The sequence below is a fragment of the Etheostoma cragini genome, chromosome 19, assembly GCF_013103735.1.
Source record: "Etheostoma cragini isolate CJK2018 chromosome 19, CSU_Ecrag_1.0, whole genome shotgun sequence".
NCBI classification, from domain to species: Eukaryota; Metazoa; Chordata; class Actinopteri; order Perciformes; family Percidae; genus Etheostoma; species Etheostoma cragini.
Window position 1 is genome coordinate 15990571 of NC_048425.1, and position 15530 is coordinate 16006100.

A 15530-nucleotide genomic window follows, 5' to 3' on the forward strand; every position below is an offset into this window, starting at 1 on the left:
TATTACAGGCTGCATGCGGAATTAGCTCTGTCACTCTGTAGCTGCTTGCTGGTCGGAGAAAAATATGCCACATGGAGTGAGTGAGGACAACTAGAAAGGGAAGACGGAGGAGGAGGAGGAGGTGGTAGTTGGGGGACTGTGAGGCCTCTGTGCTTTTTTTCCTTGAAAGCTCCCTGAAAACCACAGACACATGGTACAGAATTCCCCTCACGGTAGGAAGGGAGGGGGGGGGCTTTGCAAGAGAACACCACACCGTCTGTGATAAACACACACACACATGAAATATTATAGGCAAGCCCACACACTTGGAAAGGAAGGGAGTGTGTGAACCAGACGCACAAACACTCAGATACACAAAAGGCAACACAGAAAGAGATCAACTTTGAAGAAGCCGGCTGGGCAACGCCTTGACATGCTAGCATGAGGAAATCTCAAAACATTATGTCACCTTAATACCTCTCCCCTCTATGGGAAAGTGAAAGGTCCCACTTTCCACGGGTATTGGTATGGTGGTGGTGTTGGGAGAGTGGCATTAATCCAATGTACAATGCGTTTAACTTTGACTGACAGATCCCTCAAACCCGCCCACCCTCTCTTCTCTTTGGGGCCCCTTTGAGTTTGTAGATTGAGGACAAATGTAGAACTGGTATTTAGGTGGTGTTGACTGCCTGGGAAAAGGGGTCAGATGGTGTGAATGGAGCTGTTTGGAGCTGTGATGTGGGCTTAGTGTGGACCCAATGCCCTTGAGACTTAACGCTTGGTTGGCTGATTGATAAGGGCGGAGGCAAAAACATAAATTTTACTCTTCATTTTACGCTTTTTTAAGTATAGAAAGACCTAAATCCATAACAATAATCCTACAATTTATCTAATCCCATTTAAGTTCCTTGCACTTCAAAGTTATGTAGTAGCCCAAAGCATGAGAACAACACCATTCAATAGTTGAGGTTCCACTTGGGATAATATGGTTCCACTAGGTGGCGGTACTCATCCATAATGTGGATGAGTACCGCCATCTAGTGGAAAATCTGCCATCTGCTCTTGCTGTTAATGCAGAGAACTATGATTCATAGCCAATTCAGTTGCCAATAACAATTTAGATAAGAGATTGAAACTAACAAATACATTCAATTACAGCATTTCCTTTATGGCCCAAACCCACACAAACAGGCCACTCAATTACTTGTTTTCTTCAAGCACTCTTGGTATACTCATAACTGGATTGGCATAGTCACAAGTAGACCTACCAGCAAAGGGGAAGATTTTTTTTCCATCTCATAGCGTGTAAACCCAGAGACCAGCATGCTGAAAACTTCCTTGTAAGCTCAAAACAGGAGGTGGAAAATCTGTGTCAGCAACTGAATAGCAACTGTCTGCCTGGGAATGAAGACACAAGGAATGGGAACACAATATAAAATACAATTATTTTATGAAAAAAAGTCTCAAGAATGACATCTGCTTTCCTTCTTCACACATTATGAAAACAATTTGCCAATTGAGACAAAAGTTATCCTCAGAAGTCCATGTTTGACGTGTATCGATTTTTCCACTCATCATAAGGTTTCTTTGAGAGAAGACTTGAGGTTATTATTGTAATGGTCATGATTTAAGGTATTTATAAATAATTTCCAGCATTTCTTGTAAGCATGTGCTTGTCTTGCCAGATGAGTGGCTTTTACCACAATGAATTTGGGAATGGGAAAACCAATCTGAAAAAAATTTGAAAAGCCAATTTCTTGAAAGGTCTTGTGTTGTCCAACACACAGCCCACAACTCAAAGATAGAGTTTACTATTATATGGGATAAATAAAAGCAGAACCTTTTCACATTTAATAAGTAAGCACCAGTTCCCATATTTGCCATTTAATTGTCTCTTCATCAAATAATCGACTAATAATGTAATTGTGGGCTTGGACCTGTTGCCGGGAAACCCGTACAGCCGCCAGAAAGTTACCATTTACATACTACTTACTGTTAACTATTCCTGTAAACAAATTACACCCAAGATTCACTATTATTTATTAACATTATGATTTTGAAACAAATTTGGATAATTATCAAATGTGTTCCCAAACACTACGATTTTTCTTATAGTAGAAACGGGTGAAATGTAATTACCCTCATGTTGTCCTTGGGTCATATGGACCCATTTTCCTATATCAATGTATTTTTTAACTACCCAATTGTAATTACCCAAAATAACATGATGAATTCCACACAATGCTCTTTGGCAAGTACAAATCTCTACTTTCATTCATTCTGTGGAGTCTTCTTCAATTCTATAGCATTTGATGAAAAAGAATTTAAGTGGTTTTGAAATAGTATTGAGTAAAAATTATCTTATAAAGACTTGTTCTAGTTTGTGATTATCCTTCAGCATTTTAATTTTAATCCAAATTTCTTATTTCTGCTTTTCTAACTCAAACATTAGGTATAACTTCCTATAAATGGTTTATTGAGCATAGATTCCAAAAATAACTGTAAAACTTAAGTTAATAAGTCAGTGTTATGTAGTGTTGAAAACATAAAAAAAGTGAAGAACATTGCAAAAAAGCCTAAAAAATGATGACAGAAAAAGGGACAAAAACATCAGAAAATTAAAAAAAACAAAAATTATAAAAAGCAACAAAAGTGTTAATTTTCAATTTTGGCAGGAAGACAATAAAAGGATTAAAAACGAAAAACTCCATTAATTTAGTCATTTTGCTAAATCATTTCTAACAGCCACTGTTTGCACATGAACAAAATGAAAAGCACTTTTCCCACTTTTATTGGGCCATTCAACAAGTATCTCTCATTTCTCAGGTTGGGACAGATTCATCGACTTGAAGGAGATATTATTTGTAGATAATCTAGTTCCAGTGAATCCTCGCCCCTGACTGGTATCAGTAGACATGTCAAAAGCCCCACTTCCACTTCCTTCCTTATCCAGAAAAAAATGTGATGTTTTCATGACATTTTCCCTTCTGACACCCAACTTGTTTTCCTCAACATTACTGAAATCTACCTCATCTTTAACATGTGCTGCAGGACCTCTGCTCGTGTTGCCGCTACTGAGCACAGTATCCTCAGAGATTAAGGTCCAATGACCTGCCCCTTCCTTTTGCTTGGTTGTAGCTGTCAAGTAGTCCTTATCAGCTGGTGTGATTGGTTTCTGGGTTGTAGCTTTGACACCACTGAACAAGCCACTGCCAAGAATATCAGTGTACGTAATATCTATGACCCTGGCAGGCCTCTTAAGCAGCCTGAACATGGCTGCATTTCCAGTGTCTTTGGTGAGAATATATTCATTGAGTTTTTTGCCTCTCACAATGCGGCTGGTAGAACTGTTGAGCATCCTAGCTTCCTTTGCAACAGATTTGGTTCTGTTGAGTGTTCTTAGTTCAGATTTTGGGCTGGATTCAATTTTGTGTTTCCCTGCTGATCTGAGAATAGCTGAGGAAATTCTGGGACTTGGTGATCCTGGATTTTTTGTGTGCATTGTATTTAGTGATGCTGTTTTGAACAGGGCCAAAGCCTAAGAAGTTACTTCTGTATTTTACAGGTGTAAATCTGGTGACCGATTCAGTGCTTACTGCTGTTGTTAAAAGTGGTTTAAGGTGTTCACTTCTTAGCTCATTTCTGCTCATTGTGGAATGGCTGCTTTTCAGTTGCCGGGTCTGTGAGCCTCTATGTTTAAAACCTTCAAAACCCTGCTGGACTCTGGCAAACATGCCTGGCTCAATAAATAAAGTTTTGGCTCCCTCGAGTGGTCGAGTGCCAAATCCTTGGAGACCATATATTCTTTTGTAGATTTTAAACTGTCTGTGATCTGGGTTGCTGTCCACACCGGCATTGCTTTCAGGTAGCAGAGGCTGGGCTTCCTCAAACCCTGATGTGAACGTTCTTGCAGAAGGCCAAGTTTTTGTTGGAATGATATCTGAGGAATTATTTGTGGTTGTCCTCTCAATTCCTGCTGGTGTAGATGAACTTTTTTCTCTCTGGCCAAAGCTAAACTTTGGTGACAAAGAGGGGTATATAAGCCTATTTGTGCTTTTAAAGTCCTTTCTTTTGTCAAAGGTGTATTGTTTAGAGTTGATTAGGGGATTTGAATTTTCAGAGAGATGCTGTACTTTCTTTGTTGGGTCTTTTCTTTCTGATTGTTTAATATTTGAAGAAACCCTGCTGTAAATTTGTGAAACAGAGGCCCTTTGCTTATGTGTCGTGGGAAAAGCACTGGATCCATCACCAGTGACTGCATGAACTGTCTCATGTCCACCAAAAGAGGTCTGGGAGCCCTTTAGCAGATATGACTTGACCTTTTTGTGTCTTGGTGTCTCACTGCTGCTCACCAAGTGAAACCCCTGGGAAAAATCTGTGATGGATGATGTCCGTTTTTCTGGCCTGGTGATGCTTTTAATAGCAGAGGCGTCTAAGCTGATGCTGATCGAGGATGAACGAGGAGTAGTTTGGCTTTTGGAGCCAAAAATTTGCTTGATTGAATGCCAGTAGATGTACTGTGCGCCCCAGCCACAGGAAGCTCATTTGTCACTGTAAAGCTGCTGTAATGCCCTCTTGAAGTTGGCAGTGAAGTACTCCAATATCTACCAGTCTGAGGTGAAAAAAGAGAAGGAGATTCATTTCTGGGAACCGTTTCTTTGATGTAGAATTTCTGAGCATCTTTAGGGTCCCAAACTTGTCGAAGACTGGAGCTCTGATGAAAGGGACTGTCAGCTTCTTTGTGAGGTGCTTTCCTAACGATCACTGGGTAGGAATTATAAGAATTTCTAGAGAGAGGTTGGGAGCTGCGTGCTGGCCTCTGTACCGAAGCCCTAGTTGTTTCTGCTTGGGACTTTTTTGGGCTGTACTGATTGTAACTGAAGCTACTTTCTGTAAACCGTAGAGGGGTTGTTTGATGGTCAATGATTGACAAGGCCTCTCTATCATTCCCTCTGGTATCAGTTTCAACATTCATCCCAGTTTGGAGTCCAGTTTTGGTTAATGGCAGACTAGTAAACAAAGGATGTTGACTGTATGGATTATACAGTCGTCTCAGGACAATGTGCTTCACTCCATTGTCCACTTGGGTTGTTTTTGGACTGGCTGAAGGTGGGGGGGAAAAAATGGGGCCATAAGAAAAAATGTTTTCTTTCTAATGCTGTTATACAGGTACATATATGTAACATTTTAATATTGTATTTTCATTATATACAGTACGCCTATATATCCTCATTTTAGTTCAATTAATAAATAACCTGAAATCCCTATGACCAAAGATCAAATACCTTTTCTAAATTTGTTTACATAAGTTGATATAAATCTCTCTACAAAAATAAAATCCTTATCACTCTACATGTTTGTCAAATTGCCAAGAGAAAGCTTAATCCTAGCTCCACCTAACTTAATCAGCCAACACATGCCTCGTGACGTTTTTTTCAGAGAGCCCTGAACATGAGCATTAGCTCAGAAACTGCAGATACTAAAATTGGCCTTGCAGATAGTGGCCCGTTTGTGCTCACCTCTCATAGCAGCATCTGAACACATGATAATTGACATGACAGCTGCATAGACAAACAAGGGTCTGCAGACAAGAAAAAAAAAACGAATACTCAGGAGTATTTTTGTAATATACTGTATTTAAATCTTAAAGCTGTCAAACAAAAATAACCACCTACTCTTTTCAAATGTTATGATTACATGTATGAAAAGCCTGTATACTTGATATTTACCTTGAGTAGAGAGCTGAATTTCCTGACATGATGAACAGCTTTCTCCCAGGGTTTGAATGATTGTCAAAAATACCTTTTAAAAATGTAGTTTTGACAATCCTTGTGTCTTACTTACAAACAGGTGATTCATTGAGCATTGATAATCTGCTGCTGGTTGTGAGTCCGATTGGTTGCAATGCTGTTCACCTGGGCACAATTAACCCTCTTACTAGAACAGTCTGTGAAGGCTAGTTTCCCATTTTGGCCCATTTCCTAAAACATTCCATCTCTTAAATATTCTATCTCTTTCCCTCAGTTTACGATTATCATCTTTCTCTACCACTTTTGACTCCTCCTTGAAGTCTGCTTTACTTTGTCAAGTCTGCTTAGGCCTACAGACTTTATGAGATGTGTTATTATAACGGTATTTTTAAACGAACACAGGCCAAGGCTAGGCCCTTGTTTAGATTTTGTTTAAATGCACACACTGACTCACTCATACTCCCCATAAAAAGCTGCACAATAAGTTGAAATCAGAACTTATTTATTTGTCCTTAAATATGTAACAATATTTCAAAATAAAATAAATTAAAATTAACTGTCATATAAATTAGTGCATACATAGGCTTAAAAATGGACACTCAGTTGGAATTCACAAGTTTTACATTTTTTTTCTCATTTGAGTGCAACAGCTATAGTGGTAATCTTTTAAATAAGCAATCTCTTCTGAAAAGCAAGATTAAATCATTGATAATATATGATATATGTGTATATCTTGCCATCAAGATTTCATCATCATCATCATAGTTCATAGTTGCGAGGGAGAATCATTGAAAATAAATGGACTGATCTTATATAGCGCTGTTCTAGTCTCAACTAGTAAACTAAAGAGCGTTCACATAGTACAGGAACCATACACACTGTGGCCGAGGCTGCCTTACAAGGTGCCACCTGTTCATCAACACTCCCACACATTTAGACTGAATCTCATTTCTCTACACTTAGACGTGCAGCATCGGGAGCAACTTGGGGTTCAGTGTCAATGTCGACTGCAGGGCCAGGGATCGAACCCCAACCTTTCGATTGGGAGGCGACCACTGAGGCCACTGATCCACAGCCGCCCAAATAACATATGGCGTTTTTCCACTGCTGCTAATATAGTCATTCACATTATCCAGGGTATCTGAAGTTGTGGCCCCTTAAAACATGTAGCAGGACATCATAGCGAGGTTCCTCATGTCATCATTGGTAATACTGTCTGGTAAAGGAAAAAAGGACACATTAGAACAATATTTATAATATTTATCACTATTTTTATTATAAAGCCTTAAGGATCTGAGTAGCCTTTACTTTTTACCAACAAAAACCCTATTTCAAACAGTTATTTTAAAAAACTCCCTAATGTGTTGTCCCTCTCACATTAGGCTGTTTACTTAACAACATTACAAACTGAAAAATTATTTCAGCCAAAATCCGTCTGGCTACTTACTTTCTCTGCCCCTCCGCTGTGACCTCTTCCCGCTAATCAACCGCCAAACTTTCCGACAAGACCGCCGGAGACTCCCACCTCTGGAGCCGGTGGAGAAGTCGTTATCTTCGGCAGGAGTTTCGGGAAGCATCGGCTCCTCGGTGTCGTCACACCCGTCTTGAATGCGACACTCCTCTTCCTCAGGGTCGTCCTCCTCTCCTTGGTAGAGGACTCCCGAGGCTAGCAGCCGCTCAAGGACGAATTCATCCACCCTCAGCTCGGCTCTTATCTTCGCCGCTCCGGAGATGGATGTAGTTTGTCGACACAGCGGGCAGACGATGGATCTGTCAGCGCCCAGACGTGCCTCATCGGGCCCCAGGGGTCGTAAAAGCACCAGCAGGCAGCTCTCACAGAAGCTGTGTTTGCAGTGGAGCTCCCGGGGACACCGCCGTCCTGCATTGTAGGTCCGGTAACAAATTCCGCACTCATAATCTGTGTGCATCCTGCTTTCTGAATCGGGCTTGGTTTGAATAACGTAAGAGGTGAGATGTCCATACTTATAACAGGGTGTGGGGAAGTGTGTGGGAGGAAGAGGAGGGCAGACTGTGTAGTGGATTTGAGCCAAAAAAAGCAAAGGCCATGAGTCATCAAGCTATTAAACTAGTGATGTAATGAAACCAGAAACTTCATGTGTATGCCTATTTTGTGTATGGTATGGGACAAAAAGCTGTGTTTTCCAACTTAAAGTTACCTACAGGACAAAATCACAGCCCAGGTGCACACTGATGCAAGACAATAATTCCCTTGATTATTTAGGTCTATTTAATGAGATTGAGTGTTTGCTTTTAGATGCCTCATTTAGGCCCAACATTGTTTTTAAATTGAAAACTGTGAAGGCTTTCCAAGATTCCTCCTACGTAATCTAACTTGAACTTGTTTCAGAAGTAAGCCCTTCCTCGCCCACTCACTCCAGGGTGTGTGTGATGTGATGTGAGCAATTCTCTTTCTCCCCATGGTAATCCCCAAACAACACGACACATGCATTCCTTTCATGGTGATTTCCGCCAAACTCTTGGCCAACAATCAAAAGTTTTGTGTGAGTCTGTGTATGTGTGTCTGTGTATTTGTGTGTGTGTGTGTGTGTGTGTGTGTGTTTGTGTGTGTGTTCCAATTGTCTTATTGTTAACCTTCCCGTTTTTTCCTTCAGCATTGAACTTACTGTAAATGTGCTTTTTGTTTTTACCTGAAGTAAAAGAAAACATTTCCCAAAAACTTAGAATATTAAAAGGGAAATGTCTCCAGTTCCAAAGAAATTATTTACGTGACCCTTTTAGCAGGATTATCTATGTGATTTAAAAAAAAAAAGTTATGTAGTTGACAATTCTTTCTATTGTTATGCTATAACAAGATATTTGTTTTCTTATTGTCAAAATATGAGTTCGGTCGGTACTTCCAAGTGAAAGGTTGTTTTTGCTGGACTTATACTTGGATTAAATGCAGTGCAATGAGTGATATAGGCCTATCGTTAGCTCCATACTCCATTTCTTTCTCAACCAAATGTAAACGTAAACCTTTAGAAAAATAAAGTCAGATGAGTGTGAGATGTGAATCACTGTTGTGGTGATAACTGCCATATGTCATCTTTTCAGGAGCAATTGACAAAGTTAAAAATATGTTGTTAAGTCTGGTAAATTTAAAACTTTCTCAACCCACATAGGAACATTCCTGTGTCTGGTCTATTCTTCTTAGTAGGGTCTTGCTAAAGAATTAAATATCTGTCACAAAGTTTTCACAGCATTAGAGTAAAGTCCCCACAGAGGAACTCAAACTAAGCACATTCCTTTCACCAAGTATCCCCCACATGTCTTAGGAAAAGTAAATTTGATAACTGTTTTGTTCACAAAATGGGTGTGACACTGAAAATAGCTTAGTAGGCACCAAGCATGTCTGTATAGGACAAGCTAGTTATGTAAATCAGTAAATTTGGGATAGGTGTAACAGATAATTAATTAAACTAATTGACATCCAATAAAATGTGAGATGATTTTTTAAGTATGTAAAACAAATGTTTTTTTGTTTTTTTAACAGTATCAACTTAAACAACTGACTTTTAATCTAGAACAATGGAAGGTTGTTACACCTTGATCCACACACCGCTATTTTAAATTTCCTATATGCTGACTGTGTCAAAGCATAATAACATACCGGTAATATGCGAGTAGTGGAGGTAGACTACAAATCTGTCATTTTCTGTCTTGTGTGTTCTAGTACCAAGGGTTCAATTACTGCTGAGCACACCATAGAGATGTCTCAAGGGGGACTAGACAGAGATTAACAAGACGAGTAAAATCTGGTGAGACAGAGCGAAAACAGCAGGTTGCCAGTAAGCCAAGCTTCAGCCACGAAGATACAGGATATTAAGATAGAAACTTGAAATGCAAACACAGAGGGAGGAAGACTCTCTGCCAGGATGAGACCTGCACCAACATGAGAAGAAGTATGAACTGTGAGAAGGGGAAGTACTGGAGTCAGTGACCGGCATGAAAGTGTGCTCTGATCAAAGGAGTGTGCAGTGGGTAAGTGGCTCTCTTATCTGTTTCTTAGGTGTAAAGATGGATCACTGCCAGTTTCTCTCAAGCTATTCTCACTGAACCTGATGGACTACTTTGACAAAAGTGGGCTCATTATCCAGTGCTGGCTTTAACATTTCCCTATCACAACTTGTATGTCAATGTTGGGACTTTGGAGGTGTGCAACATTTTTATTGTTGGTGTACATTTTATTTGAACCCCTGTTTTTGCTTGGTTTTTATGAATGTGTAGTAGACTTATGGAAGAAAAGGTTTGTGTGTTACCATGGACCAACTCAAAGGAGACCTCATCTGCTAAGCAGCAATGCCCCCATGTACTTGGGTTGCCATGTAGTTGTCCCATATGAGCAAAAAAGTATCTGTAAAGCAAAGCAAATCAAATGCAAAGCAAATCAAAGCAAAGAGCCAGGCTAGCTTTCCCCTTGTTTCTAGTCATTATACTAAACTAAGCTAACCAGCTGCTGGCTATAGCTTTATATTGAACAGAGGGGTATTGATCCTTTCATCTAACTCTTAGCCAGAATATATATATATATATTTGGCCGCCAGGCTCAGCAGTTTACATTTATTATTAGTGTTAAAGGGCCACTACTCCAAATACTTAGTATTGCAATTAGGCTACATGAAGCCATGAAGATGGTCAAAATCTAAACAGTAGAAAGTGAGATATACTTTTAGTCTCAGGATTAGGTCACGGTACCGAAGCATTGGATCCCACGTATCCCATGATTCAACTCAATAGTTGCTAGTGTTTTGTCAGGCCCTCTTTGCAAGTGCTCACATTTTTCAAACTCCATGCTGTCAGTTTGTAACACAAACAATAGTTACAAATTGTAACTCCAGATTCTTTGAGTATAGGCGTAGCCCTCTAAGAATTTACGGTATTGGGATTATCATTCATCAAGATTTTCTTTCCCGTCCTTGCATCCAGCACGGGCCTTAGCTACGTCTGATTACAATATAGATACTGTATATAACATAAGTAGAACTGTTGATCGTCTCCCACCATCTTTTTTGGCAGGCGATGTAATTGGAGTAGGTGGCCCCAGGAACGGACTGACAATCTGTGTGTTCGGGAAAAGTCCAGAACTGACGTCCAACTGATGGCACAAAAAAGTCTAATAAAGTGATATTAACTGCCAACAGCAGGGGGCACTAATACGATCACATATGCTACGTGTAAAAACAAATACAAATAATAAAATAAAAAATGAGGAAGAACAGTAGAGACAGCAGAGTTATTTTCACATCAGCAAGAGGTACTGGTAAATGCCAGGAGCAGCACACTAATGAGATAAATGAGAGATATATGAGATTATCTCATATCCTTTAATCTTAGAGAATTACATAGTCAGCTATCAACATGGGTGTGCATCATGATTATAAAAATGATCATTTTGTACTCTCAAACTTAACTTGTTTAATAATTTCTGTTAGGTTAATTCGAAACAATAAACGCATTAAAGGAATTGAGGGTAGACTGTGATTTCACCTGCTTGTATATATAAGAGGTTTCAGTGAGCACACTTGTGTTGCTAGGATGAAGACTGGTATTGAATTAAAAGGGAAAACATCAGGCATGCATTGGTACCACTCTAAACGTGCCCACACACTAGGAAGGGAGGTAAATAAGTCACCAAATGTAACCAAAAGCTTGACCAAAAGATCCTAGCTTGCACTCTCTGTTTTCCATCAGAGTGCAGTTTCTCCTTGACTTTCATATTTGCGTTTACTATTGCGGAACTGGCAAAGACCTGGTGGTTGTTTGTGAAAGCTTTACAGACGCAATTGACAGAGCCTGGTCATTTTCATAATTTTACAGCCTTAAAATGACTCACAAGTGTAATATGACATTGAAAAATTGTATTATAGGTTATTTAATGCTATTTTTTTAACATAAAGCAACAAATTATGTCCTTAATAATAGCCTATCTTTAAATCATTTGTTTTTAATCAGGTGGAAGATAGTTGCAGCACAAAAGATGACAGGGTAGTAACTAACACTCAGTATAGTTTTGGTATACAATATCTAATCCCCATGTACAGCAAGTAGCCTACTTTATCTCTAAAAGTGTTGTCAGTAATAATCTGTACTGTTTTATAATTACAAGTTAGTGTAATTTGGTGTTTCTGTAGCCAGCGACATTTCATGATTTGTTTTTTATTTTCAATGCAGATGTAATGGAATTGTACCTTTATTTGTTGTTATTTGACGGCTGAGGCGTCATTATTAAACAACCACAATTATCATTATTGGTTTTGAGGTACTTGCTGTGAATACCTTGTCTGATAGGCTACAGTATTGTGGCATAGTATCAGAACATCCTGGCTAGTGTCTGTCGTGCACGGCTAGGGGCTGATTTCCGGATATTGGGCCTATTTGAGAGAAAATCCAGGGCAGTTTTGTATCCCCAGTCCGTCCCTGGGTGGCCCGAATCTTAGTAGGATACTTCTATGATCATTAAATCTGGAGTTACAATTGGTAACAATCGTTCTATTTTGCATAGGTTTTGCCCACTTAGCACTCTCTTTAGGATTTTTTCCCAAAATACCTGATTTTGCAAGAGCTTTTGTAAAAAAATTGCAATAAAAGTTGCGTTATCGTTTCTATAAGTGTATAAGTTAAATAATTATAACTTATTTTAGGGTGAATAAAATTACTCTTGGCTTAGTTTTTCTAGTAACCTTACCAAAAAGGCTCAGGATGCTGCAAATGTTGGTATAATATGAAAATGGCTGGTGGATTTAAGACAAAAAAAAAAAATTTATTTGATGAATCAAATTTGAGCATATGTGTCAGTGGCTTGTTGATCTTTACACTGTCAGTTAATTTCTTAACCTGGCCTGGGACACGCAATCAAACAGCTTGATAAAGTACTTATTGGACTTTAATTTATCATTGCACTTACAATAACAAGCGAAGCTGTCCTCAGTCATTCTGTACTACGTCTCATCTCCATTTTTTTCTTTCATCCACCATGTGTGTTTGTGTGTGTGTGAGCCCAAAGGATTGAAACAGCAGCCACTTTCAGCCACTTTTTAATGAAATAACATTACAGCTTATATATATATATATATATATATATATATATATATATATATATATATATATATATATATATATATATATATATATATATATATATATATATATATATATACATACTGTATATGTGGACAGGTTGACTGGATTGTCCGAAATGTTTTACACGGTCTTTTACTGTACTTTTTTTTAGTAAATGTGAGATGTTTGAGTTACACATGTCTCGTCTTCATAGCAGAAACTTTGAAATGTATTTGGCGACGTATGCGTACGCCCGCCGTTTTAGCTCTTTAGACTCGCAGCAAGGGTGGAGGTCCTCCAGCAGGATGTAACCGGTTTGGCAGCCGGGGCAGAGGCGAACACTGCTGGAAGTAGTCTTCATTTTGTTATCGCTGAAAAATAAACTGGGGGACGAACAATAGGTCTGCTCTTGTTATAAGCAGTCGCTGTGGACGTAGTTGAGGCCCGTGCAAGGGTGGGAAAGAAAATATTCACGCATGCGCAAAGGGATAGACCCAATAGTGTCAGCTCTGAGAGGGGGAAGACAATAAGAAATATAACTTTCTTCTTATAAATCTTCTAAGTCATAAGCTTAGATAACCCATAGTACATCCTCATCAAGGTTATTTTCTCTTACATTAGAAAGAGCTACCGAAGACAACTGTTTTCACGGACAGAATGTTCCTCAGCAAAATCAGTGGAGTGGCTCTCTAAATGACTCAACTAAAACACATCTGAGTGCAGAAGTGGACGTGCTCACAAACATGCAGAAAGTACTATTACTGTGACTTATTACTTTCCACAACTGTTGCTTTTGCTTGTTTTTTATACCATAGCTTCCTGGAAATGCTCTGAGTGCGCAGGCCAGCACACACTATGGACTCAGGGTGAATGTGAGTGGTTGGGGGGTGGATTGTTAGATGGTGGAAGGCTGAGTGGTTAAATGGATGAATGCTATGACTCATGGGCTGTGGAATCTGTTCATAAAACTTAGAAGAAACAAACCTGCATCCCAGGGAGAGCAAATCCCGGCATTTAAAGCCACTTAATCCTCTGGGGTTCTCTTAATCTTAGCTGAAGTTGTTATTTCCTTACAGATTTTACGATCTTCTGATTCATCTAAAAGTTGCGTCTTGCCATCACTGATCACCCAAGCCAGCTCTGTGCACTCACCCTCCCTCCCACCATGGATGTTGTCCCAGCTACCCAGCAGGATGATCCAGCTGCTGCAACACCCAGCCTCAACACCACCCCTGGGGAACCCATGGATGTGGAGTGTCCCATCTGCTACCAGGAGTACAACCAGTACAACAAACGGCCACGTATGCTGCAGTGTCTCCATGTTTTCTGCACCGAGTGCCTCCAGAGGATCCAGCTCTGCCCCTGCAAGCCCCCCAACCTCCGCAGCCCATCAGCTATCCCCTGCCCCCTCTGCCGCCACCTTACCCCCCTGGAGACTGGGGATGCCCTCTCCTTACCCTGCAACTCCCGCATCCTGGCCAGGCTACCCCATGTGGGCTTCCGCCTGCCTGTGACCAAGGCAACACGCCTAGCCGCTGTCAACCAGAGAGTGGTGCTCTCTGTGGAGGGCGACAGCAGAGACACCCGCTACATCATCCTGCCCACACTCAGCCTGCGAGTGCAGCAGATGCACCCGGGCAGGCCGTATGGCACGGCTCCAGGTGTGGTGGGTGAAGAAGAAGTCATAGAGCAGAGCAAGAATACCCTGTTATGTGTGCAACTGCTGGCTGTTACATTCTGGGTGCTATTTGTGATCACCTGCGTGATGGGGGTGATGTTTGGGCCACATTTCTTTAATAGGAAACTTTGATAGGAAAAAGGAATTCTCCTTTATATAGCAGATATTGAAATAGTCATGAAAAATTAGGTTGTCACATGAAATTTTAGAGAATATAAAACACATGTGTTTTTTGAATCTATATTTTAATATTTTAAAGATATTCTTTGACCAATGTGTTTGCTATTTAACCTGTAGTTATGGGACCAACTAAAATCTGACTGTTATTTATAGAATACCAACACTTACACCAAGCCTTACTCTGTATATGTGTTGCTCTTGATGATATACAGATGAAGAGTTCCCTCTAGTGGTTTATTTGGAAATGTAGATCTGAAATTACTGTGAATGAAAAAGTGATTAAAACTAAAGGATTTATAAAGTTTTCTGTCTGCTTGTTGAATAATGTCATTGGCTGATGGCTGTCCTGATGCCAATGCATACATTTATTAAATATACCTTGCATAACATATTTATACTATGTCTGGTGTGTACATTTAAAAAATCACCAAAACTTGGCATGGGTTAATAAAAGTGTGCACAACTGTGGATTCATTACATTCTTTTGCCCCTTTTTTTATGTATTGCAAACACCAGCGTTTCAAACGTATGTGATACAGAAAATCTGCTTTGGGGCTGTAGGGGCAAAGAGGCAAATCATTTTTGGTCACAGTTTGACAGAAAAATAATACTTTATAGTACTTTATTTTACTTTTAATAAATGCATTAAATACAAAGCAAGGCACTGAATATATTTGATAATAGTATTTTTGTCACAATTGTTTAATTTTTCCACCTCGGTAATACAGTATGTCTGGTTTAAGGTTCAATTTAATAATCTAGAATCATGAAAGAAAAATCCATTTAAATAAAACAATAGAACAACACAAAACGAGGCTATATTTGTCAATACAACAATAACAAAAGGGGGTAACAGAAGCATT

At 39.5% G+C, this 15530-nt stretch overlaps 2 protein-coding genes and 1 long non-coding RNA gene across 4 annotated transcripts; 1 reads left to right on the forward strand and 2 right to left on the reverse strand.

The window, feature by feature from the left end:
* Positions 1 to 5000: 5000 nt before the first annotated feature.
* Positions 5001 to 5797, reverse strand: LOC117934919. Its single transcript, XR_004654620.1, has 3 exons — positions 5709 to 5797; positions 5499 to 5560; positions 5001 to 5082 (listed from the first exon to the last, which is right to left on the reverse strand). It is a non-coding gene; the product is annotated as an uncharacterized LOC117934919 (long non-coding RNA).
* A 565-nt stretch (positions 5798 to 6362) lies between these two features.
* si:ch73-335l21.4 (RING finger protein 227) lies at positions 6363 to 7718 on the reverse strand. The gene is made up of 3 exons (XM_034856934.1): positions 7177 to 7718; positions 6845 to 6945; positions 6363 to 6529 (listed from the first exon to the last, which is right to left on the reverse strand). Exons 1-2 carry the CDS (start codon positions 7655 to 7657, stop codon positions 6887 to 6889), a joined length of 540 nt encoding a protein of 179 aa, XP_034712825.1. The 5' UTR covers positions 7658 to 7718; the 3' UTR covers positions 6363 to 6529; positions 6845 to 6886.
* Positions 7719 to 9241: 1523 nt separating this feature from the next.
* Positions 9242 to 15135, forward strand: si:ch73-335l21.2. 2 transcript variants are annotated; one of them, XM_034856968.1, is made up of 2 exons: positions 9242 to 9731; positions 13886 to 15135. In XM_034856968.1, the coding sequence occupies exon 2, from the start codon at positions 13975 to 13977 to the stop codon at positions 14617 to 14619; it is 645 nt and encodes a 214-aa protein (XP_034712859.1). In that variant the 5' UTR covers positions 9242 to 9731; positions 13886 to 13974; the 3' UTR covers positions 14620 to 15135. The 2 variants fall into 2 exon arrangements, with proteins under 2 accessions (XP_034712859.1, XP_034712860.1); XM_034856969.1 differs by lacking the exon at positions 9242 to 9731 and having other exon boundaries at positions 13391 to 14631; positions 14691 to 15135.
* Positions 15136 to 15530: the final 395 nt, after the last annotated feature.

What these genes read in the sequence shown, in the direction of transcription:
- si:ch73-335l21.4 (XM_034856934.1), bottom strand. Translation starts at nt 7,657, where the DNA reads ATGCACACAGATTATGAGTGCGGAATTTGTTACCGGACCTACAATGCA. An exon ending in ACAGCGGAGGGGCAGAGAAA is followed by an intron (nt 6,946 to 7,176) that starts GTAAGTAGCCAG and finishes TTCCTTTACCAG; the next exon opens with ACAGTATTACCAATGATGAC.
- si:ch73-335l21.2 (XM_034856968.1), top strand. Translation starts at nt 13,975, where the DNA reads ATGGATGTTGTCCCAGCTACCCAGCAGGATGATCCAGCTGCTGCAACA.